This window comes from Perca flavescens, chromosome 9, assembly GCF_004354835.1.
Source record: "Perca flavescens isolate YP-PL-M2 chromosome 9, PFLA_1.0, whole genome shotgun sequence".
Classification (NCBI taxonomy): domain Eukaryota; kingdom Metazoa; phylum Chordata; class Actinopteri; order Perciformes; family Percidae; genus Perca; species Perca flavescens.
Window position 1 is genome coordinate 10,968,908 of NC_041339.1, and position 24,691 is coordinate 10,993,598.

The window sequence follows — 24,691 nt, forward strand, 5'->3', positions numbered from 1 at the left end:
GAACGGGATCAACCACTGTTAAACCGCTTTCTTTCTTTCTTTCTTTCTCCGTGTTTTTTTTTTTTTTTTATCTCTCTCACTCTGTCCTTCGTTCACTCACTCAGCCTTAGCCACTTAGCTTGAAGCCTGTACTACGCCGTGAGACCACTGGTATACTTTACTGATGATAAATTTATAAGCCAAACGGAGGGGAAAGTATTAAACAACCTTGTGAATAGCCGGGGTTCGCTTAAACCGAGGCAGTGTATCCTTTTCATCAACAAAAATAACTCTTCAAAGGCAGTAAAAGCATGCTTAGAAAGTAAAAGGCCACTTTAGCAGATGAGGCCAGTGTTGGGAGGGGTGAAAAACAGAAACAATCCAACCTCTGATGGCCCACAACTAGCCCTGCCCCACCACCCCCACCCCATTCCCTCCCTACTATCCCCAACCTCTGGCCACACCACTACCAACACAGCACACATCCCGCCCGTTAAAAAAAGCTAAATCAAGGCTTTGGAAAACATACAGTGTCTTTAATAATTCAAGCATTGGTGGGTTTGAATAGCCTCTTTAGCGTAGAAATATACAGTCTCCTGATATAAGATCAGTCCCTCAGGGGGCTCACTCAACATCTTAACTGCAGTATGGTCTGTTTAAGATGCAACTACCTGTCTGATTATATTAAGTAGAGAAATGGAATGTACACAGGATTGTATGGGGTTACCAGCAGTTTCACAAAAGTATATATTTTTTAATAGGTGTACATTTAAAAAAAAAAAAAACTCTGAACTTGTATAACACCCTGCGAATCCATGAATCACGTGCAAAGTTTTGCAGCAAAGCAATTATTGCAGTTGACTAGCATCTTTACTGGGGTTGTGGACTAACACAGGATTGTAAATATTTAATTATCTTTGCACCCAATGCACATTCATATTTCATCAGGTTTCTTGCAGTTTATTCTCAAAGCAAAGTGTTGGACTGCATAATTATTTCAGTTTAGCATTTTTTTCCCAACCTATTACTTTCATAAATACAGGAATTTGAGTTATAGCTCCTCAGAGGGCTAATTTAAGAAAAGTGTGCATTAATTAATACAACCTAGATAGAAAGGAAGAAATCCCTAAGTAAGTAAGCTGTTGGCAGATATCAAGGATGATTTTCGCCTTCAAAGGAAATGGGGATGGATTTGAGAGGATGCGGCGGTTTAATCAATACTGTTGACTCTGGAGGTTGGCAGGTGCGGTTGGTGCGTACCTCTCAGTAGAAGCATTTCCATCATTCAGGAAGAAAACCTCAACGCGGCCAAACTGGAAATCTACTCCCAACTTTCCAAGGCTCCCAGTTGTGGAAGTGTTTAATTGTAGCTAATTTTCAGATTTTGCTATAAAAAGTACAGAAAAACCCCTGTTGAAATATTCATCTGGGCATTTCTTTGTCTTTACTTCAGTGTACAGTACAGAACAGTATGCAACTTCAAACATTTTGTTGTATGCTTCCATTTGTGTGTATGTCCATTCTCACATTGGATGTGTGGAATAATGAAATAAATATCGAACTCTTAAATATTTTAGTGCATTCTAGGAGTAAAGTGGAAGTGTTTTTCTGACAGAGCTTGCCCCCCCCTCCTCCCTCCCCCTCCTCCACTCCCCCTCTGTATCTCTTCACAAATGCATTGTGTGCACTGGCCGGCCCAATCCATCACTCGGCGTCTGGCGGGAGAAAAAGCACTTTCCCAGGGTGGGTGTTTTTTAGTTCTGCCAGCGCTGCTGTTTCAGTGGGCACCCGTGAGACCTCGCTGATGGACACTCTGGTCATCACTGGCAGGGAGCTTTGGGACTCTCTTCAACCACCCATCCCCTCCCTCCCATTGCCCCCCTCCCACCCCTCCTATCTGCACCTCACCTCGTGTTTTCACCAGCGCCTTCCTTTGTCCCAGCAGTGTTGTGCACTCCTTTTTGACAATGATGACTACTGTACGTGCCTGAATTCTCCCTTGCAAAGTGGCTTGGCCTTCAGAGACCAGCCACACTCCGTTCAAGGTCTTAGGCCTCTCCGGGTGTTTGGAGACATGAGCATACGAATACAGCGTGAAGATAATTAGATTTATATAGTATATATAAGTATAATTGTGCTAGTTTTTAATAGAGCCAGACCAATTATCAATCCGTTTTTTGGCAGTTAGGAGCTTATCTGTATTGTCGTTTTAGTTACCTGCTAACTGATAAAGTTAATTCATTAAAAAGTGCTGTCCCTCTGCTTTGGTTTCACTCACCACTGAGTCTGACTTAATGTCCCACCCACAACACTGTCTGACTATGTTTTACTGTGTTTTATGTTGAATGTTTCTAATTTATTAAATAATTGCTTAAAGCACTTTTTATTACTGTATATGCATAATGGTTCCAAATATCGGTTATTGGTTTTATTAACTAATAATAATCGGTGTCGGCCTTGAAAAACCAGTATCTGTCGATCCCTAGTTTTTTTCTTTGGGCATTTCAGGCCTTTATTTATAAGACAGCTGAAGACATGAAAGGGAAGAGAGAGGGGGAATGACATGCAGTAAAGGGCTGCAGGTTGTAGTCGAACCCGCGGCCACTGTGTCGAGGAGTAAACCTCCGTATATGGGCGCGCTCTCTACCAGGTGAGCTACCCAGGTGGCCCGAACCCTAGTTTTTAACATATATAAATCGAAATCTGCTGGAAGATTACATTCGCCTTTCTGAAGGGATTCTCAATGGTGCAGCCAGGGTGACACACAGTATTTTTCACCAGCGATTGACCAGTTATCGGCCTGGACGATTATTGGGGCTGATATTTGGCAATTTGCAGATTATCTGTATCTGTGTTTTATTTGACAGATAACCGATAAAGTTAATTCATTTTAGAAATTGCGCTACTTTGGCTTCGTTACAGCTCTGCAAACACTTGCAAACAAACTGTTAGCCTGTTAAAACTTTAGAAAGCTATTTTTGTTTTTTTTATAAATTCTTTTGACTGTGTATTATGTTAAAAATGTAAGTTTAAAAAAAGAATTGCTTTAAGCATTGCAACAAACTTTTTTGTTGGAGTTTGTAACATTCCAAAATGTTTTTCATTTTTACTGTAAATGCATATTGGTTCCAAATATCGGTAATTGGTTTCATTAACGATCAGTATCGGCCCTGAAAAACCAGTATCGGTAGACCTCTGTATTTCACAGTGGCTCCCATTCAGCCCCATTTTTTAATCAGAACCAGGCAAAGCGCAGAAGAAGAGGGTTTTGCGCATGTATGTGCTCGGAACAATTATGTAGAAATAAATCTATTCAAATTGAAGTCTGCTCCAGTTTTACTCCGACAAACTGAGATTTGATTTCCAAAATGCTCGCTCGTCTCTTCTACACAAAGAAGCCAGCGGGGAGAGGGTGCAATCGCTGGAGAGAAGTGGGCTGGAAGGCAAATCTAGATGATGCGTATGTTCTTAGAGTGCCCCTGGGTCTTCCATGGGTAGGTAGGATCTGACAAAAGAGATCTGTACAACAAAAAAATCCTCCACTCTGCTTGAGCAAGGGATATTAAGCCCAGATAAAGATTCTCTCTTAAACATACTCCCTTCTCTCTTTTCATCCCCTCTTTTCTCCCCTCTCTCTGCAGTGGCAGAAGAAATTACCCATTGTACCATTAGATAAACCCAAACAGCCCTCTCCGTAAGACCTCCAGTTCCTCGTGCAGTCCCAGCTTGGTGTCCCTCGGGTGTTGGTTCAAAAGGAAAACTCTGTGGTGCCTCCGGGGGATGTTTAACTCATTGCAATGGCAAGTATTTAGAGAAAACTCAACAAGTTTGAGGCTGTCAAAGCTAGAATCCAACTGTCAGGCAGAATTATGTCTCAGAGGCGTCTGATGTGAGGTAATGACCAATTGCATCATTTTGACAAACCCACCATCGATGAGAACTAGGGCAGACAGCGATTGCTTTTGCACAAGTGTTTCATTTGAATTTGAAACACTGCTGCTAAGTGCATTAAATGATGCTGATTAACTAAGATTATAGCTGCAGCAGGGATGTGATTTCTGTGTTGATACGGAGCATAAATTGAGGCAGAGCAAACAGTTTTTTTTTTGAGTGGCTGATGAATAATTGAACGTCAGCAGAGGGTACATCAATAAAGTGGTAATGAAGCATATTTGTGTGAAATTTCTAATTCTCAAACTCTGTCACTCTCCTAGCAGTCTAAAAACATCTGGTGTTATGGAGCTTACTGTATGTTAATTTGATTCATATTAAATGGCACCTTTTCAAATGTGTCCACAAATAATTCCATTTTTTTAAAGGAATAATAACAGCACCATTAATGCTACTACCGCAACTGCTGCTACAGCTAATAATGATTATTTTAGTTTTATTATCATTATTGTTATTACCTTTACAACTACTAATACTGGTTTTTGCCATGCCATATAGCTATTTCATCTCAAATAGAATATTTCTTAACCCTAGCCCTAAACCTGTTATGGCTAGTATAGAATTATAAAATACAATAAACACCGAATACACAAAGCACTTCAAATCCTCTGCGCTGATGATGATTTGAACAGCAGCCGTTTCAAAACTGAGGCTTTGGTGCCCTCTATCTTTGAGTATAGGGAGCAAAAAAAAACATTGATTAAATGTAAACTGATCACCTGTTTCTTGGAAATTTCATTCATTTGGAGTCATTTTATATGACATAGCCTATAGTCATAAATCTATGACGGACATGAGAGTAGATAAGGGATTATTCTGTCAACAGAGATGTATGTATCACCTGATGCTGATCTTGTAAGTCATGCTGAATAATTCAGTTTTTGTTGTTGTTTTTTTACAAAAGTAACCCATCACTTAGTTTTTTTATTTACAACTGTGTCAACAGGTCACTTTCTTTGGAGTAAAACTGTTCCTTTGTTCTGCCTTTTTCTAACACAGTTGTGGCATGTTGTGTCCACCTGGAGTACTGTTGACCTTCTGCGAGGCAGCTACCTGGTTAAAGAAGTCCATTTTCAAGGCTGTTCTTGCTCAAATCAAAACTCCATTATAGATTTTACCTCCAGGGGAACCTAGGGCTCACAAGGTCCTTGGCAATTTTACCTGAGGAAGAAGCTAAAAGGATTTGAATCTCAGAGGATGGGTGAAGAGAGGGAGGGTGTGAGGACCAGAGAGAGGGTGGGATACGCACCCCAGGACCTGAGCCCCTAATCTTTCTCTGCCAAGCAGGGAGCAAAGCAGAGCAAAAATGGAGATTCAGAGATGGTTCAGTGCCACTGAACCCTAAAACATCAGGGCCTGCAGAAGTGGTGGAGGAGGCAGAGAAACCTTGCGGTTTAAAAAGAAGAGCTGGGAGATTGTTGCGGAGCAATTGACAGGGGAGGTAGTTTCAGCTCCCAGAAACGAGAGCTTCCAATACATTTAACATATACGAAAGAACAACAGCTCTCTCTCCCCACACCATCCTTAACTATTTGTACTAACAAGACAGATGGAGGCCAAAGATGCAGACAGATCACATCAGGACATCTGTCACTTCATGGCAACAGCCTCCTTAATAAGTGACAAGGCTTCCTCACCCGTGGGCATGGGATGGGGGAAGGGTGAGGTTACTGTCTCGGAGCAGTGGCTGTGCAAAGCAGCCGTCAAAGTCATGCGGTGCCCTTTTTTTAAAACAACTTGTCCCAATTACAGCCTATCACATGCGATCTGTGCCCTTGATTATCATCCTGGGCAGTAGACATCAAAGCTGCCTTCATTGGGTGCTGACACGAGGCTGTGCAGCAATTAGTAGACTTCACCAAATGTTTTCAAAAATACTGAATGTCTTAATTTGCAGGATGGGTGTTGTGTGTGTGTGTGTGTGTGTGTGTGTGTGTGTGTGTGTGTGTGTGTGTGTGTGTGTGTGTGTATGTGTGTGTGGGGGGGGGGTGGTTATGTCGGGAGAGTATGATGCCCTACAGAAATAATTAAAACATAATTACAACTCATCAGCTGTGCAAGTCCTCACAAAGTGCTGTCGCTGAAGATCTGTCGCTTTCCTTGGGGCCTCGGCGGAGACAAACAGAACCAGTTCACAGCACAGCCATACATACACCCAATAAATGCTTATGTCTTTTTACCATTGATACCAGGAAGAAAATACATTCAAAAATTGTCCAAATTCAAATGAATTTCTCTCGCTGTCAGTATTTATGAGCGCTTCTTATCTTCGATAAACCAGCCTATCCCAGAAAACTACCATATGGGTCGATTATGCAAACAGCTCATAACGAACAGCATCCACCTTTTCTTGTGGCTCTAGGAATTACCACGAGAGCAAATGAGAAAGTCAGGTGCCAAATTCTGCACAAGGAGGCAGGTTGGGAAACAAACACAGGACTTTCACTCAAGAGACCGGGGTTTGAGTCCCATGTGAAACCAAAAGTCAACTAGCGTTTTGAAGTTAACCAAGTTTTACATATGAGTTTTATGGACCTTAGTCCGTTACGCAAGAACTTCATGTTACGTCCTCATTTTAGTAGTTTGACTAGACTGATTTTAAGCCTATCCATCATGTTTTTCTAACCCTAAGTATTTGTGTTTCCTAGACTTAACCAGTTCCGTTTACAACATTTACATGTTTAAAATTGTGCCCGTTGCGTAAATAGAACGGTCACATGATCACGCTCACATGATTAAACTGCCACTGTGCGGCAATAAATAGAACGGTTGTATGTGTCATTTTGGGAGTCTTCTGCCACCGTGGGACAGTAAACACAACGGTTGTATTTGTCGTTTTGGGAGTCTTTGGAAATCAACCAATAATGTTGTTTAGGTCTGAGGGTGTGCTGCGATAAAGATGTGCATTTGTCAAAAATATGTTGTCTGCCAAGGACAATACAGGCAGTACTCGTTAAAGCGGAATGCACAACAGGTCGTTAAAGCAATAACTTGTCTCCCCGGCCAATGTGTCAAACGATGCGCTCTGTAACACAGAGATGCACAGATTGAGGAGCCAGTCAACCTTTTAAATTGACATCATGTTAGCTCTGTCCCCAGGTTGCAGTACGGGCCATTGGTTCCATGATGACCACTTCATACAAATATGGCTGGCAGTGCAGTCCTGTAGGGAGGAGTGCACGCTAAGTGTTTGTGACGAGCGCTAAGGCCATCGCTTGATTCCAAGGAAGTAATGAAGGGTGGACTGTAGGCGGTGTGTTTTCTTCATCCACCTGATGGCAGACTTCTAACAACCCCGGTGCCAAGCCGGCTTAAAGTCACGCATCCTCTCTCTACTGCTCATCCAGAGTTCTCACGACATGTGTTTATTCCTACCTTAGGCCTGAGGAACCAAATGGCACAATCATCACAATCAAGTCTGGTTTGATGACGTATGTAATTCAGAAAATATTTGTGTATGCCAGGCAGAACATAGGCTTAGCATGCTAGGCTGAAATAGAATGCTCACTGGGGTAAAATGCATGCAATGGATGGAATGAGCTCCCTATTGACATCAGGATGACCGAAAACCTGTGCATCTTCTCTTCATCTCTTCCATTCCTACACCTCGGATAATGAAGAAAAAATAAATAAATTAAATAAAAAAAAAAAAATTTGTTGTCTGGAGCACTTAATTGTAAGTCGCTTTGGATAAAAGCATCAGCTAAATGACATGTAATGTAAAGTAATGTAATGTAATAAATCAGAACCACTGATGACTTTATAACACTGTATTAAAAAGGTAAAAACATTTAAATGGAGGCTGAAGTGTGCCAATTGGAATAATTCTAAACTATTAAGCATTTATAAACACTATATAAAGATTTCATAGAGAGTTTAAAACTCACTCTAATGTAGTTGTAAGCAGATATAAAAGCATTTTTGGCTTATTTTGTTACATAAATAAGTGCTCATCAGTGGAGTTGCTAATAATTATATCTCTGCTTATGAAAGATCCATAACTGGTATACAGCTAATAAATGATAACACTTTTTAATATAGCTGTATAATTACACATCAGGGTTATTATAGTAAATTAAAACTAAAATAAGCAGTGAAGATGTTTTAAGTAAACTGGAACTAAATAAAAACTAAAACCTTCAAGTCAAAATAAAAATAAACTAAAACTATATTGGCAGGTTAAAAATATAATAAAAACAAAATAAAAATGAACACAAATCATTTCAGTTTTAGTTTTTTACAGAAACTGAATGGGGTTGACCTTCCAGCAGATGGTGCTGTGAGCAACTGCTTTACATTAGCACAAATATTACATAATAAACATCATGGCCATTCCTACACAGTCTACAAGTTTATATAGCTACATACTTCTGAGACATTATACATGCCCATAACAACAACAAACTAAAACTAAATATGTAAAAACTAAACCTTTCTGAAAAACTGAAACTAAAGTAAAACCAGCAAACACTACTAAAATATAAGTCAAAATTTAAATAAAATAAAAACTAATTGAAAATTCCAAACTATAATAACTTTGTTACACAAATGAAAAATCTGACAGTGGCATTAACAGGGCTTAAAGTGAAAAAAAAATCCTGAGCCTGCAACATTTTTTTTGAACGGTGAATTGAAAGATTCACAGTGTAATATTTCAATATGCACTCATTAAAGTGAATTTGACTGGCAAAACAGTTAAAGTCCTTCTGACATTACACAATAATACATAATAATTTTTCAAAACTAAAAAGTTTTGGATACATTTTTACTTCTTCCAACCATATGTTAAATTAAGAGTCATTGTAGATTTACATATTGCAATAATATCATAATCCTACAATGAATCATTGTGAAAACAAAACTTTCCAAATGTTGTGTTGTTACTTTGGCCAGGTCATCATCAAAAAAGCGAATTAGTACATTCATGATTTTGTCCATGTTGATATTAACTGCTTTATTTACATTTATTAAAAATGTCGCATTGTTTAGCTTTTCATATAGCTAAATGTCTAGACTCTGGGACAAGGCCATTATGTTTAAATACCTGCCATGCTGATTCCAAACAGACAGCTTTGTCAAAGCAGTTTGGGCTTCAGATAGCTTTTACACAGTGGCCATTGTTAATGACAAATCATGTTCCGCTACGAACGTGCACACACATATTGTTTGTATCACGGTCGGTCAGTGAAGGCGCAGTCGCAGTGGTAGCGGTAGCCCCTTGAACACGCACTGCAGAAGCAAGCACCCGTTCCTCTCATATGATTGGTAGGTGAAATCAATTGACCCGAAAATAATAAGTAAGTTCCCAATTTTTTTTTTTTCCTCACAGCCGCACGGCGGAAATCCGGCACTGCATTAATGAACTGTTTATACATGTGTACAAATCATTTACAGGCAGGTTTAAAACTGTTTTAAACGTGTTGTTAAAATGTGACAAATCAAATAAAATTACAGGTATGTTATATTACGTTATAAAACATTCAATAACAGTTTGTACAGCAGTTGTGGATGCTTCAGAGGATTTATAGCTGTTGACAAATAAATTAATATACACTTAAAGCTACATTAAACTACATTATAGTTTGTTATATTTGATTTACTTATTATGTACAGCTTGTAAATGCTAAAATAGTCTTGTGACTTTTTCAGTGGTTAATTTTAATTAAGTAATTAATACATTTAATATGGAATTCTTTAGCCTCCATACAACCAATTAAAACTTGTTACTGACATAAACAACTAATTGAAAAGAAAGAAGTAATGCCAATTTGCACACTTGACACTTGAATTCCAGTATCCTTACAAGTCATTTATCCATCCATCATATTGTATTCAAATCTACGGGCACTTTAAGGTCTCCAGTTTACCTAACTTGCATGTTTGGACAACTGGAGTAAGATGAAGAAGACAGAGGAAATCATTTTTGGAATAACTCAAAATTGTCAACTGTCCTTGGTGAAGATTCATAACTCAGAAATGAGTCAAGTCTCGGTCTATAAATATTTGGGTGTCATGATAGACGACAATCTCTCATGGACTTCTCATATAGATTTTATCTGCAAAAAAATACAACAGCGTGTTTATTTTCTTTGTAGATTGAGATCTTTTGGAGCTAGCAGTCAAATCATCTCTGTGTTTTTCACATCAGTAATTCAGAGTATGATGCTTTACTGTAGTACTGCTTGGCTAAGTAGCCTCTCAGTTAAAAATAAAACAAAGCTATTTAATCAGATTAAAATTTGCGCAAAGATTATAGGACTACTTGTAGTGCACTCCTTTCAGGAGGCTCACAATAACAGTATGCTTAGACTAGCCAAAACTATTTCAAATGACTCTTTACATGTCTTGCACAGTGAATATCAGCTTCTGCCTTCAAACAGACGCTTTAGAGTACATTCTTTTAATCGTGTTAGACTTAAAAACTCCTTCATACATCAATCTATCCTATTGCTAAACCAGTTACATTAAACTCAGTGCAATATTTATTTCAGGGATATACATCTCCAAGACTTTGTCTGTGTGTATGTTTATGTCATGTACTGTTGTTATATATGTTTTTTCTGTTTCCTTATTTTGGAGTTTATGTTATCTGTGGTAATGTCTCATGTATGTTTGTTGGTGTTATTAATCTCATGAATGTTTGGATGTATGTGTTTGTCCTCATTAGGATGTATGTGTTTGTCCTTATTAGGATGTATGTGTATGTCATTTACTGTTTTTGGATGTATGTCTACGTGCTCATCTTAAATAAGCTACCCAGGGATGTACAAAGAATTTCAGCCTTTGGCTGACAATAAAGTTCTATCGTATCGTATCGTATCGTATCGTATTGTATCGTATATCCGGCGGCTTTTATGCTCTAAAATGACATGGCTGGCCTTTAATTGACATGGTTCCTTGGTATAAACTTAGCCTCACATTTGTCAGAGTTTGTGAGGAGCACAGGTTTTGTGCAGGTAGTGTATGAAAATACCCACAAATTCCTCTATTCATTTCAATTACAGTTACACATTTAGAAGAAATGTGTGGGTTAATTAATTATGAACTATTACCTGGACAAACTCATTGTCTGGTAAGCAGATGAAAACTATAATTTAGCCCACATCCCAAACAATGTATACAACTCAGTGCTGTTCAATATGATTCAAACCTAGCCTGGGTAAACCCTGACGAACTTACGGCAAATTTGAGATTTGCTTACAACTGAGAAGGGTCTGGTGTCAACCAGGCTAATTCAAAGCAGCAGGTGACTCTGTTATAAAATATAGTAACAATTTACTTCCACCAGAGGGCAACACTATCCAATAACTGCATATAGTTTTATAAGAAGGCCCTCCACTATCACATGCACAGCCTTTCATAATTATATCAAGCACAAAGGGACCACTGGGAAATATTCTTGCTGGAATTTATCCAAGTTTGATTTCTCTCCAGCTTCAGTCTTTCACCAATTTTAACCCCACTTTACCCCACTTGGAATGGGGAGTAATGTAAGTTAGTGGAATTCAGAGCGGTAGGTTGTAGGAATCTCTTTTAAATGTGGGCCTACTGTCACTCTGTCTGCAACGTCAGTGGAGACCCTTCAGTCTCATGTCATATACATGACATAATAGGTCTTACATCTAGTTTGTAGCTTATGGAAAAGGCCACATCAGAATCACAAACCCACACTGAACAGCCAAAGAATAGAAACAGAATGTTATGTGTTGCGAAATTAGTTGTCAGCACTGTATCATCCAAAAGAGTTTGTAATACTCACAACAAAATACTTTGCATTTAGAATTAACTAAATATATTGTAGGTTTGTTAAAATAAATGTGTCAGTCATGATAGAAAAGATAAAATCAAGATTATAATAAGAATAATTATTTTTATTCAATCATATTAATTTGAGTGAAATGTGTTGATTTGCCTCACAATGTTAATATGCAAACAACTATCTGCCTTTTTTCTCTCTCTCTCTCTCTCTCTCTCTCTCACACACACACACACACACACACACACACACACACACACACACACACACACACACACACACACACACACACACACACAGCCATGCATGATCAGTAAGAAAGAAGGATTGAATATATAATTGAATATATTATATTTTGTGAAATACAACACTGTAACTATGGCCTAGTTATCATACACCTATGTTCAAAAAAAAAATATGTTATTCATAAGCAGTATGTTGAATGAACTGGCTTAAGAAGTGAAGTATAGGAGCACTGTGTCTTATACTGCTTCATGTATTTTATTTTTACCAAACAGCAGGAGACAATTCAGTGATTTGCATGTTTAGCTGTTCAAATCAAGTCATTTTTGGAATACAAACTTATATAACAAATTGTAAAAATGTAATCAGTTCTGAAAAAAACACTGAATGTAATGTGTATATTGGTCAAAATGTTTAGAAACCCCATTCTTAACCCTGTTTCCTAGTTGTGATGTGTTTCTAAGCAGTAACAACACTAAGTAAGAAGATTGTATTGTATGTACACTGTTGTTTAACAATTGATAAATTAATTTAAACATACATGGCGGGTATTTCAGGCATCAAGACATCAAGATTTAACTTGTACAATCTCCAAATATGCTCTTGGTGCAAAAGCAGCTTTTGATTCATTTAGTACATTTTAAAACCAGGTTCACAAAGTGCTGTGTAAAGAGAAGAACAGACAAAAGTCAATGAGATAATATATACATACAAAGAACACACAAAATGCATGGACAATACAGTGTTTACAACAATAAAACAATTGTGAGCAAAAGTACAATTAAAAAACATACTTGTGGGTTGGCTGTACACAAAAAAGGAAACAATGTATCTACTCTGAAAAAATCAACTGTATCAAAAATAATGATAACGCTGAGTGATAATGAACATGATTCAAGACTTTTCAAGAAGTAGTGACAAGGTTTGGATGGGAACCTCATCATTTTGGTGCGTCAAAGTACACGGTATATTCAAATCAGAGTGCATAAGGTTAATAATACTAGGTTATACCTACACAGTTCTTTAATTTGTTTATGCAGCATATGTCATTGTTTAAAGGTGCTTTTCTTAAAATAAAAAACTCAATAAATATTTGAATTATAAAAAAAAAGGTGCTTTTCTTGTCATTCACAGAGAAATTAAATGTGTCAATACAGGAGCAGTTGGCAGCAACAGGCACCCAGGGACCACCTCCAGTCTTTTTACCTGTGCCTTTTGGTCATAGGGCACTGACAGCAGCACTAACCTAGACAAGGGTGGCAGTTTTGAACGTGTGACCATAACACGTGACAGTTGTATTTAATGTTGCAAAACGGTTGTAAACACGTGTTTAACGCTGTGAAACGGAACTGCTTGGGTAAGTTTAGGCAAAAAACTACTTGGTTAGGGTTAGGAAAAGATCATGGATTGGGTAAATCCGTAACAAAAGTTGGTTTACCTAAAAAAAAGTCAACACTGAGTTTTGGTTTCCTGCAGCACACAAACAGCTGTCTCCTGGGTGAGAGTCCTGGGTTTGTTTGACCCATCCACCACCCCAACCCACTTTGGCACTCTCAAGCTTGATTTATGGTTGTGCGGAGGCTCCACGCAGAGCTTTCGCCGTAGCCCACGTAAGTGGCCTGAATTTTATACTTGTGCATTGGTGTGTGCGCCGATCTCTTTAAGAGAATAGCAGGGCCGGCATGTGTGTGGGGAGTGTGTGGTAGAGTGAGTGAGAGAGGGACGTGATAAGCTTCAGAGCGAGAGAAAAGTTAACCCTCTCCTTGATTTCATGTTGTTTATGGAGAAGGAGAACCAGGAAATGAGTAGACAGAAATGCAACGCTACCAAGCCAAGGCGGAGCGTCACAGTGAAGTGTAGTTACATTTTTTGAGAGATGCAAGTCAGGCTACGGCGTAGGGTCCGGTGTAGGGTCGGTACCTACGTACATAGCCACAGTGTTGATTTAATGCAGAAGCACAAATTAGCTTTTAGACTATGTCACCTGATTTTCGCCTTTACTCCCACCATGATAACTACAGCCACTAGAAATAAACATAACATAAACATGGGTCATAATAGGCTGCTTGCACAATCTACCTATACGGCTTTCTTTGAGAGGATGGTCTGATATCACCAAATTGCGAAGCTGGCAATTGGATATTGAGTAGATTTTATATTATATTTATATATATTGAACAGAAACAACATATTTGATAACCTAAAAACATAGTTGCTTACTATATCTCGCCATCATCGTCAAGTTTTGAAATATCCGTACTTAAGATTTCTGCCTCCATCCCAATTCAATTGAGGGGAACGGCATTTTGTGCATCCTTGAACATTTCAACAGCAACATATTCTTCCAGAATAACCCAGTCACTCTGGATAATCAACAAACTTGCTGTAAACAGGTTTCACTAAGAATATTTGATAAAATGTGGAAATAATGCTGTTGAATCATTTCAAACATGATATCCTGTTGCTGTGAGGTGCTCACTGCAGACCAAAATCTACTAAGATCAATTTTATTTGGGTGGAGGCAGAAATTTCTGAACTAACTGCATGGTTAGATACCATTACAGGAAAGGTGTTTTTGTAATTTGAGTAAACTGTCCCTTTTAAGTTGAGGTCAATTAGGTGTATCTAGTTAATGTAAATAGAATTAATTTAAATCACAAAGATAAAAAGGAGGGTTGTTTCAAAAGGCTAGAAATGTCCATAGATCCACCGTAGACATGACACCAGCCATGATCAATCCTAGAGTTCCTCTAAATTTCTCCACTTGTACCGACCTTGTATGTGCTGTGGTATGTTCATTTCATAAGTTACTAATACATCATGAAGTGCACCAGTACTGTACCAGGTAAATACTGTTTCTAATTTTTAAAAGACTTATTTACACCCAAGATGAAATGCCAGACATTTTATGCCAGGTAGGATGTGACTACCGTCCATCACTTAGACATTTACACCCATTTGTAAAAGAAGCACTAGATTCCTGATTTATGCTCTCTTTTGCCTCCATGGGGAGCGAGTCAAAGAGATGATCCTCCACAATCAGGCAGCTCCTGTGCAGGAGGCTGCACTGACCAAGCTGAGCCGGGAGACGATCCAGACAGTTTCCCTTCAGTTCCAGATGTGTCAGCTGTGACAGTTGGCCAATTTTCTCTGGAATGGAAGAGATACAGTTGTGGCCGAGACATAAGGTCCTCAGTTTGTTGCATTTGAACAGTTGCTTAGGAACTACCTCGACTTTGTTGCCGGTAATGGCAAAATGTTGGAGGTTCTGCAGAAAGCCAGCCTCCAGTGGTATTACCACTATAGAGTTGTGGCTAACGTCGAGGTACCTCAACTTGGGAAGGGTGAATAACGATGAGGGTAGAGACTCAAGTTTGTTGTGTGAGAGATAGAGCGACTCAAGATTTTTGACATGGCTAATTGACAATGGAATGGAGATGATTTTATTGTGCCAAAGTTTGAGGCACGTCAGTCGCTTAAGGTGCTGGAAGCTGATGATCTCCTCAATGGTACGAATGTTGTTGGATTTTAGATCAAGTTCCTGAAGGTTGTTCAAACTGAAAATGGCATGGGGGATTCGCTCCAGCTCACAGTTAAGAAGCTCCAGTTCGGCGAGATTCATTATTTTCTTCAAACTATTCAGCACTAAGAGCTTTGTACCGTCATTATGAATGACCAACTTGATCAGATGTGGAGACAGATCCGTTATGTTTGTCGGGATCTTTGTTAGGTTGCTTTTGAGATGCAGAATATTTAAGTGCCTGAGGTCTCGCAGGGACTCGAGTCCGATCATTTTGTTGTTTTCAGAGTTCAGGTTACCAACCAAGTACAGTTCCCTTAAATTTTTCAATAAGTATACCCAGCTTGGAATCTCAGCAACATCTGTGAATTTGACATGAAGGCACCGGAGATGATCACGCAGAAAAATGAAAGCAGTCTGTTCAACTTTGGCTGGACAGTGATACAAGTGCAGCTCCTGGAGGTTTATCATTTGTGAGATTTTAGCTGTTATCCTGGCCTCTGGGATTAATTCTAGTTTAAGGATTTCCAAATCGGTGAGATCAAACACAGCATCTGGCATCCCGGAGAGCATAAAAAGATGGAGTTCCAACTTTTCTTGAGAATTGCGCGTCACATGCTGCCGCAACTTCTCAAAGGTCCACTCGTGGTTCAGGCTGATCTCCCGAAGTTTGTTCTCACTCACCTCAGAGAGAAAAACACCAAAACGCTTTGAATACAGCTGGTCATACTGATCGACCATGTGGAGGAGGAATGCAAAGTCATTCTTAACATCTGGAATATCACTGAAGCTGCTCTCCTCTCTGACTTTTTCAAAGGAATACTCCTTAAGTGGTCTCCGAAAAAGCCAGAACAGTGTGTATATACAGATTATGCCATAAACGCATATAAGAGCAATATAACTAACAAGGAGTTTCTTTAACATGAACGCCATGTTGTGTGTACAGTGGAACTTTGTGTATCCAGTCAAATGCTTTATTTCAGGCTCACACACATGGTCAAATTCTATAGAGGCAACAAAAGTCATAGTGTAGCAGAGGATCAAAATGAACTTAACTGTTTTGATGACTGTCTGAATGGCATACAGCCTGTAAATCAAGTCACTGTCTTCCACATGGGCACGGAATTTCCGGACTTTTTCAAACAGGGCTTTTGCTTGCTCACCATCTTTCTTGTCCAGAATGGTCATGGCGGGAACTTCACTCACAAGCTTTTCAGCAGAAAACGTGAGCCCAGGTTTAGTCAGCATTGGGGCGGACTGATTTGGACTCCCCTCCTCGCTGCATGTTGACAGATGCTTCAGGAGGGAGGAGGCCCCAGCCAGTCTCTGCTTATTCTCCTCTGAGTCCTCGCAGGCAGTCTCGGACAGCGCTTTGGTAGTCCAAGGCGATTCGAAACATTTTCCCAGTATCGAAACAAAATGTTCTATTTTGGAACTTGTCTTTGGGTACTTGAACCAGAAGTTGCTACTGACCATTAATACAATGGTGTGAATTAGAGCCAGGTATGGGAAATATTTGGAATACCAAGGAAGGGCAACATGGTAGCACATCTGATTGACAAAAACATACTGCTGAAAATCCAGCTTAGTCCTGACACCTGTAGGCTGTGGCTGCCCAAGAGTACCCGACTGCGTGAAGTGAACTGTAGGGGCGATGCTATCAGGAGGCCTTCTAGCCATTAAAGGAGCGGCCTGCTCTCCAACGGCGCTTTCTTTGTTCCATAAACTATCAACTATCTCTGGTGGTTGGGGTCCTAAAAAGCCCCCAGCCCCCTCTGGAGTTTGTTCCATAATGGGAAGACAAACCACTTGGTCCTTAGTTAACTGCATCGTTCCAGAAAATATGGCCAACATCAACATGACAATACCAAGATAATCCATGAAGACATCCCACCATGGTTTCAGTATTCGATAAGTCGGCTGGATGTCATTCAGGGAGGCTACTTCCGTGAGGCTGAACATTCCTGCAAAAGAGAATATGAATTACCATCATGCTTGATTTCTGTCATTACAAAAAGTATACATAATACGATTCTCATCCCAGTAGATTTTTTTCAAATCTGTATTTCTAATTTCACTGCCTAATTGAATAGTTTCCTCATAACCTCCCACTGAGTTTCCATTGTGCCACCCTGCTTTCACACATAGGCTTTGGCAGCTTTTTGAGTACGGCTACATTTTCAGATGTATGCACCTTGTAATTATTTTATTCAAGCTAAATAGGACTTCTATCTTTGTTTTAACAATTCTATTTTTTCAACAAATTGCTGTATATTTTAGCTGTGACCAACAGGGTGTAAAAGTTTTTGTTTTTTTTCAAGAACTTGAATTTATGAAAATAATACTGTGCATTTGCAGGACAAAGCTTTTACCTGAGCTTAACTACCGGTCAGTATTTATATAGTTGTACATGTACTGATGATCTCACAGAGGGTGAAACTAATGGTGTGTTGTGGCATTCCTTGCCAACTTAAAACCTACAAATTCCATGTTTACCACTATTTTCATTGGATGGGTGACAAGTGGTAAACATCATCCAACTCCATGTTTCATAATACCTTAGTTTACAGAGTTGTCACTTTTCACTTATATAAATGATGAACAAGTGCAAAAGAAGTACCAGTTTAATGATAACTATATCCATATAACAATTGATCAATTGTTTGTTGTTATGTTGTTGTATTGGATCATTTTGAATTGTAATGTGTTTCTAATAGCCTATTTAATTTTCTACATTTTTAGTAAGATAATACACATTGTTTTGCATTGTAAAGGTGTTTCTATTTTTCTGGTCACTTGTATATCACACCTGGTAGAAATAAATATTTCCTGGCGTTACTAGTTGATGAGAACAAGCCAATGTGACCAGTGCACAATAGATTTTGGGACACTGACGACTGGAGGGATTCGCTCACTCCACATTTAGGGAAGGCCGCATTTGCCTGTCACATTTAGAGGAGGCTCAGAGAGAGCAGCCTTGTCAGATTGTTATGGATTTAGAGATGACACTGCCCTCGAACTGGGACACACCACACACGTCTGTAGAGTCAGTGCATGCCATGTGAAATACAAATTCTGCAAACCTAAATGTAGTCATAATTATCCATAAATGACTTATCATTGCAACATGCTTTTCTGTGCATGCCAACTAACTACTGCCTTACTACATATCAGCCCCCTTCTACAGAGTTTACAGTGTGCTCTGTCAGTAGCACTCGCTACTTGGGGTAGGGGGGAAAAATCGATACAGCATAGTATCGCGATATCCTCTGTGGCAATACTGTATCGATACACAGACGCCAAGTATTGATCTATTATTATATATGTGTTGGTCAGTTTGTCTGCTTGACAATCACATTTTGCAGCAATAAAATTGAAGTGTGATGAACAAACAGAGAAATGTATCTTTTTAGATGAAACAGATGTTGACAAAGTTTCCTTTTGGGGACATAATTGGAAATTGGGAAAAATTTTAAGTTGGGAAAAAAGGTAATAAATTGCAATATATCGCAGAATATTGCTATAGATTTAAAATTGCAATTATATTGTATCGTGACATAAGCATCGTGATGATATCATATCATGAGGCCTCTGGTGATTCCCACCCCTACTCACTGCGAGGGATGTAACAATACACTCAACTCATGATTTGATACATTTCACGATTTTAAGTCCACAATACGATTTTCTCACAATTCGTTTAACAGAATGTTGCAGACAAATGACTGAAAATAGTCCTTATTTATATAAACAAAAAAAGAACAGATCTTATCAAAAGTGCAACTGAAATTGTGTTTTATCTTAAATAACAAAAATGTAATAAAAAAAGAAGCAGTGAAACAAGTGAAACGCCCTAGGCCATTTAAAAATGTAATCACCATTATTTTATTTTTTTTATTATATCTCAACCGGTTGTAATCTTTACACATTAATGTATATCGATTTTTAACCGATTCTCGATGCACGTTACATCCCTACTCACTACCACCACACATATACGCATCATACTGCCTTAGTAGCCTAAAATGAATCTTTGTATATGTTGCCTGTAAATACTCTTTGTACTAACAAATATATTGAATACATAATATATGTATTATTATTATTATTTTTTTATTAAATTAAATAATATAAAAAATATTTGTGACACAAATATTTTGTTTGTTGAAAGAAGGTGACTATTTTTAACAAGGTTGGTTGAGACCGGTATAGCAGCAAGACGCATCCATGGCACAAAACAGCAGAAGGACCTCATTCCGTGAAGCCTTTAAACGCAGCACTGATATCGGAGTTACATTAGAGAAAATCACGACGCGTTCACATTATTACATTACATTAGGGCACTAAAGACTAAATGCCCTGCTGGTTCATTTTTATAGCCGCTGTTTTTCCACAACGCTATATATATAACCTGCTACCACTACTGGGCCAGAGCATTTAGAGGTGCATTTAGGGCTATTTGTAGACCTTGAATATCCCAAATAACAGACCAGCACTCAAACGCACAGATATACACACCTTCAGGATGTCTGATCCAGTTATGTCGATGCCAGCAATACCGAACAACACCTCTCTTTATATGCCATGTTTCGCTGCGGAGATAAAGCCGTCCCTTCTTCGCATCAGTTGAACTGTGGGCCTGCTGGCCGGGCTGTAAGCAGCTTAGCTGACTACCCCCACTCCGCTTCAGATGGTCGGGTCCCACGCCTCTGACTGGCGGCACAGCCGGGCACGGCAGCACCAGCTGCTGGAAGTGTAACGTTACCCACACTCACCGAGGTTGCTATAGCCTACGTTACACCATGACCATCAATTGGCAACGGTTCTGTAGTAATGTGACGAATAAATATCTCCTGATGTAGCACAGGATATGTTTTCACATAGCTTAAAGCCTGCAAAGATTGAAAGTAGGAGAGATGACCCACTGAAGTTAGGGACCGTCGTAAAAGTGCAAAGGGTGTAATTTAAAGTTACATACACAGCTTTGTTTTGTTATACCAAAAAGAATGTACATGAAAGCTTTCACTAGAGGAAACGCTTAAGAGACTAGTAGAGCCATATGTATTCTACGTTTTTAAATATTACATTTAAAAGGGTGAAAACACCCTGTTTGTCACAAAGAAACTTCAAATTACCTTGATTTTAATGCAGGTCTTATTCGTCGTTGCACAATGTATCATTGCTATATGACCCAATGAACCAATTATGTTGTTTTCTAATAGCTTTGTCACTTTGTCATAGATAATTCAAAACACTTTGTTTCTGTTCTTGGTATCTTTGCACACAGTGAACACTACAACCTAAATAATAATACATTAAAAATAATAAATGTAACATATTTAGCAGACTATATATATATATATATATATATATGTTCCATTTGCAGTTAGCATTTTTTTTATTACACATTTTTATCTGAAATTGCTTATTTCTTTGTATGCATGTATTTGGTGAATAATGATTCTGATTCTTTATTTAATCTAGGACTGATCCTGTTGCAGTCACAAGCTCTTAAATTTTGAAGGAAAAATTATGCAATGAGCTCTCTAAATTTTTTTGTTCTATACACTTATAGACTTTATTTTTTCATTGGTGCATTATGTGCGCATAATAATAGACTAATCTTCTTTGCCTTATAAATCCTCACCAGCCAGCTGGAAATATCTAATCCCACAACACCTTTGGGAACATGCAATGTGCATTGACACCTTTCAGATAGTCTCATGTGCCGTACGTCAGACATTCTCCTCCCCTTTCGCTATCAAGGGCACTGTCGTTGCATCCGGAGCTTAGCACTGCCCAAAACCATTGTGATTGGTTTAAAGTAGGTCTGTCAAGCGATTAAAATATTTCATCACGATTGATCGCATGATTGTTCATAGTTAAGTTATGATTAACAGCAAATTAATCGCACAAATGTGCATTTTTGGAGTGGATCACTTCAGTATCAGATAAAAGGACCCTGAATAAACTGCTCAACATTTTGGACAATGATGGTCATCCACTCCACAGCACTTTCACAAAGCAGAAGAGCATGATCAGCTCAAGACTACGCACACTGCCATGCACAACTGACAGACTGAGAGTGTCACTTGTCCTCTACAATGCTTCACAAAAAGGAAGAGGAGAGAGAGACTTCTCTGCATAGTCTGTCTGCCTCTCCTCCCTCTCCACCACTTCCACTACCTCCCATAACAACAGTTATGTACTGACTGTTTACTGCTTACACTATTTACTGGCTATATTAGCCCATATGCACAACCCCTCCGTCCCTCCTTCCCCCAGCATGGACTGAGGTCAAACTTAATACTTGAACAATGGCTGTAACACTATTACTTCAAACCTCTAATGTTGACTGTTGATTTGTGTCTATCCTACTGTCTACTTTATTCCCTTATAATGCCCATATTTAATGTTGTCTTTTTTAAACTTTATCCTTGCACTGCTATAGTTTTTATATGACTATGTTTACATTATTCTCTTAAATTGTCCATATTTAATGCTGGTCTCTAGACTTTATCTTTGCACTATTGGACCCATTTGCACTACTACCATGACACACACTCATACTGAATCACAGGGTCAGTTCCTGTGCTGTCACTGCAAGCATCTCATGCTTATACATCCCTTAGTACATTCATGTGGATTTTTTATTTTATTTAGTATTTTTTCTTTTATTGTCCATGCTATTAATGTGGATTTGCTTTTTTATTATCCTGTGCATGTATATGAATGTTGTGTGTGATGTCTTAAGCTACTGGGACCTTGAATTTCCCCTTTGGGATCAATAAAGTATCTATCTACCTATCTATCTATCTATCTATCTAGATAGATATCTTAAATAGATAGATAGATAGATAGATAGATAGATAGATAGATAGATAGATAGATAGATAGATAGATAGATCTATATCTATGCTCAAGTGGTATTTGAGACTCAATGTACTCCGGTGGTAACTCAATTCACATCGACAGTACATGCAAATAACTTCTTTTGAAGTTGAATCTTCTCATCTAACTCTAAGCATGAACTACTCCTTAAGAAGGATTTGTTGCTGGATAATATGTCAAAAGAGAATAACAGAACAAGCACCCCTGTTGCAGCCACTTAAAGCCCCTTTCACACAACCTGTTAGAGACAGGAATGTTGCACCTTTAACTATAGCACCACTTAGCTTTTTAGGGTCTGACGCCCAAGAGCGTTTGTATCCTTTTGTGATCGCAGATGAGCCGTTAAAGAATCACCCATCTCCATCCCTTTAGCTCTGCGTCAATCTCTATAGCAGCAAGGACACACGCAGCCCCCTCACAACCAGATAGTTTTGTGATTGGTTTGAAGTAGGGCTGTCAAGCGATTAAAATATTTCATCACGATTGATCGCATGATTGTTCATAGTTAAGTCGTGATTAATAGCAAATTAATCGCACATTTTTTTAACTGTTCTAATGTACTTTAAAAAGGGATTTTAAGTTTTTAATGCTCAAGTGGTATTTGAGACTTGACGTAACCCAATTCACATCAACAGTACATGCAAATAACTCTTCAAGAGAACCATCTGGAAGGGTTTTGAAACTGAACTTGCCATTCAAAAGACCCTTTTCTTAATTAATTTCTTCTTAAGGAAGTTTGATTCTTTTTTGGGGGAGTATCTTGAGCTGCTTTTTAATGATCATTAATTTAATTAAAATGAAAGTAATAAAGCGTGCAACTCAGAAAGGGAAGTCTGAGCCTGTGTGAGCGTTAATCGCGCGTCAAAAAAATTTGTGGCGTTAAAAGGAATTTGCGTTGGTTGCCTGGGTGGCCTAGTGGTAGAGCACACACCCACAAATATAGTTGCTCAGTCCTCGATGCAGAGACTGCGGGTTTGATTTCGACCTGTGGCACTTTCCTGCATGTCAATCCCCCTCTCTTTCCCCTTTAATGTCTAAATAAATGACCTAATGCCAAAAAAAAAAAAATCTTCAAAAAAATAGGAATTTGTGTTAACGTTATCATCACGTTCATTTTCACAGCCTTTGATGAAAGAAATTCAAACAAGCCAGAGCAGCTTTTTCCCCTATCCCAGAGTGATAAGCGGTGTAGCCAGACCATACTCAAGCACTGACACAGACTGTGGAGATGGTATGGTAGGCTATGCAATACATGATATTAAGAAACATAATAGATCATTTTTTTCTCTAAAATATTAGTCAGTTCAACACTATTGCTTTTACCATACTGCATTGATCTGATCAAATTGTATGGTTTAAAAAAATAAATTTTATTCATTTATTTTTTTAAATAGTGGGGTTTTGTGTAGTTAGAACTTTAAGAAATTCCATCCTAAGAAATGACATTTAGAAAACAAATCCATTTTTATTGGTCAACGACATTAAAATACTGCTTATAAAATACACGTGTGTAATGTAAGGCTGTACACTTATTGTGCACATTTTAAAAAGCTGAAGAAAAACACCAGTATGACAAAGTCCTTTAAATGTAATGCACTTTATACAGAATTGTTAAGTCAAGGTATTACATGTACTTATGTAAGATATAACTTTTGTTTTTTTGCATTTCTGCTGCAGTCCATGTGAACTAACAGTCTCTTGAAAATAAAATACTTAATCAGGGCAACATAATACAATATAGCATACACATGACTACTGGCCTATTTTAAGTGAAGTCTTCCATTTAGATTCACATTCAGTGATCAAATTATTTCATATAGCAGTGACAGGAAATGTGCGTGTTTAGAACAGAGGCTTATTTGCTTTCTTGCCAAGTCACATGAGAATATTGATACCGCTCTTAGATATGAGATTGAGGTCAATCTTCTCATCTAACTCTAAGCATGAACTACTCCTTAAAAAAGGTCCCATGGCATGAAAATTTCACTTTATGAGATTTTTTTATGGCGATAAAGGTAAACCAGAAAATTAAAGCTCAGATGGGCCAATCTGGAATCTTCCCTATATGTCGTCATAAGGGGAAAGGTTACCTCGCCGTTCTCCGCTTTGCCCGGCCAGAGAATTTGGCCCGTCCATGAGAAAGAGAGAGACATCATAGCTTGCAAATGAGTGAAGCATGGCAGTTAGTCAAGGCCACACTCTCACCCACCACCTTGCCCTGCCTCTCTCCTCCTCAATAGCATTTAAATCTACAGACACAGAAATGGCACGTCCTAAGGAAAGCTCATTGTGGGACTGGCTCGTAGTGGCTGTAATTCTGCACCAAGGCTGAATTTCGGGAAAACTTCAGA

The 24,691-nt window shown here is 38.6% G+C and overlaps 1 protein-coding gene across 1 annotated transcript; it reads right to left on the reverse strand.

Moving 5' to 3' along the window:
• Positions 1 to 13,609: 13,609 nt before the first annotated feature.
• On the reverse strand, positions 13,610 to 20,355 carry lrrc8db (leucine rich repeat containing 8 VRAC subunit Db). Its single transcript, XM_028587648.1, has 2 exons — positions 19,968 to 20,355; positions 13,610 to 17,413 (listed from the first exon to the last, which is right to left on the reverse strand). The coding sequence occupies exon 2, from the start codon at positions 17,409 to 17,411 to the stop codon at positions 14,856 to 14,858; it is 2,556 nt and encodes an 851-aa protein (XP_028443449.1). The 5' UTR covers positions 17,412 to 17,413; positions 19,968 to 20,355; the 3' UTR covers positions 13,610 to 14,855.
• Positions 20,356 to 24,691: the final 4,336 nt, after the last annotated feature.

Coding starts and splice junctions, on each gene's coding strand:
- lrrc8db (XM_028587648.1), bottom strand. CDS start 17,411: ATGTTCAGCCTCACGGAAGTAGCCTCCCTGAATGACATCCAGCCGACT.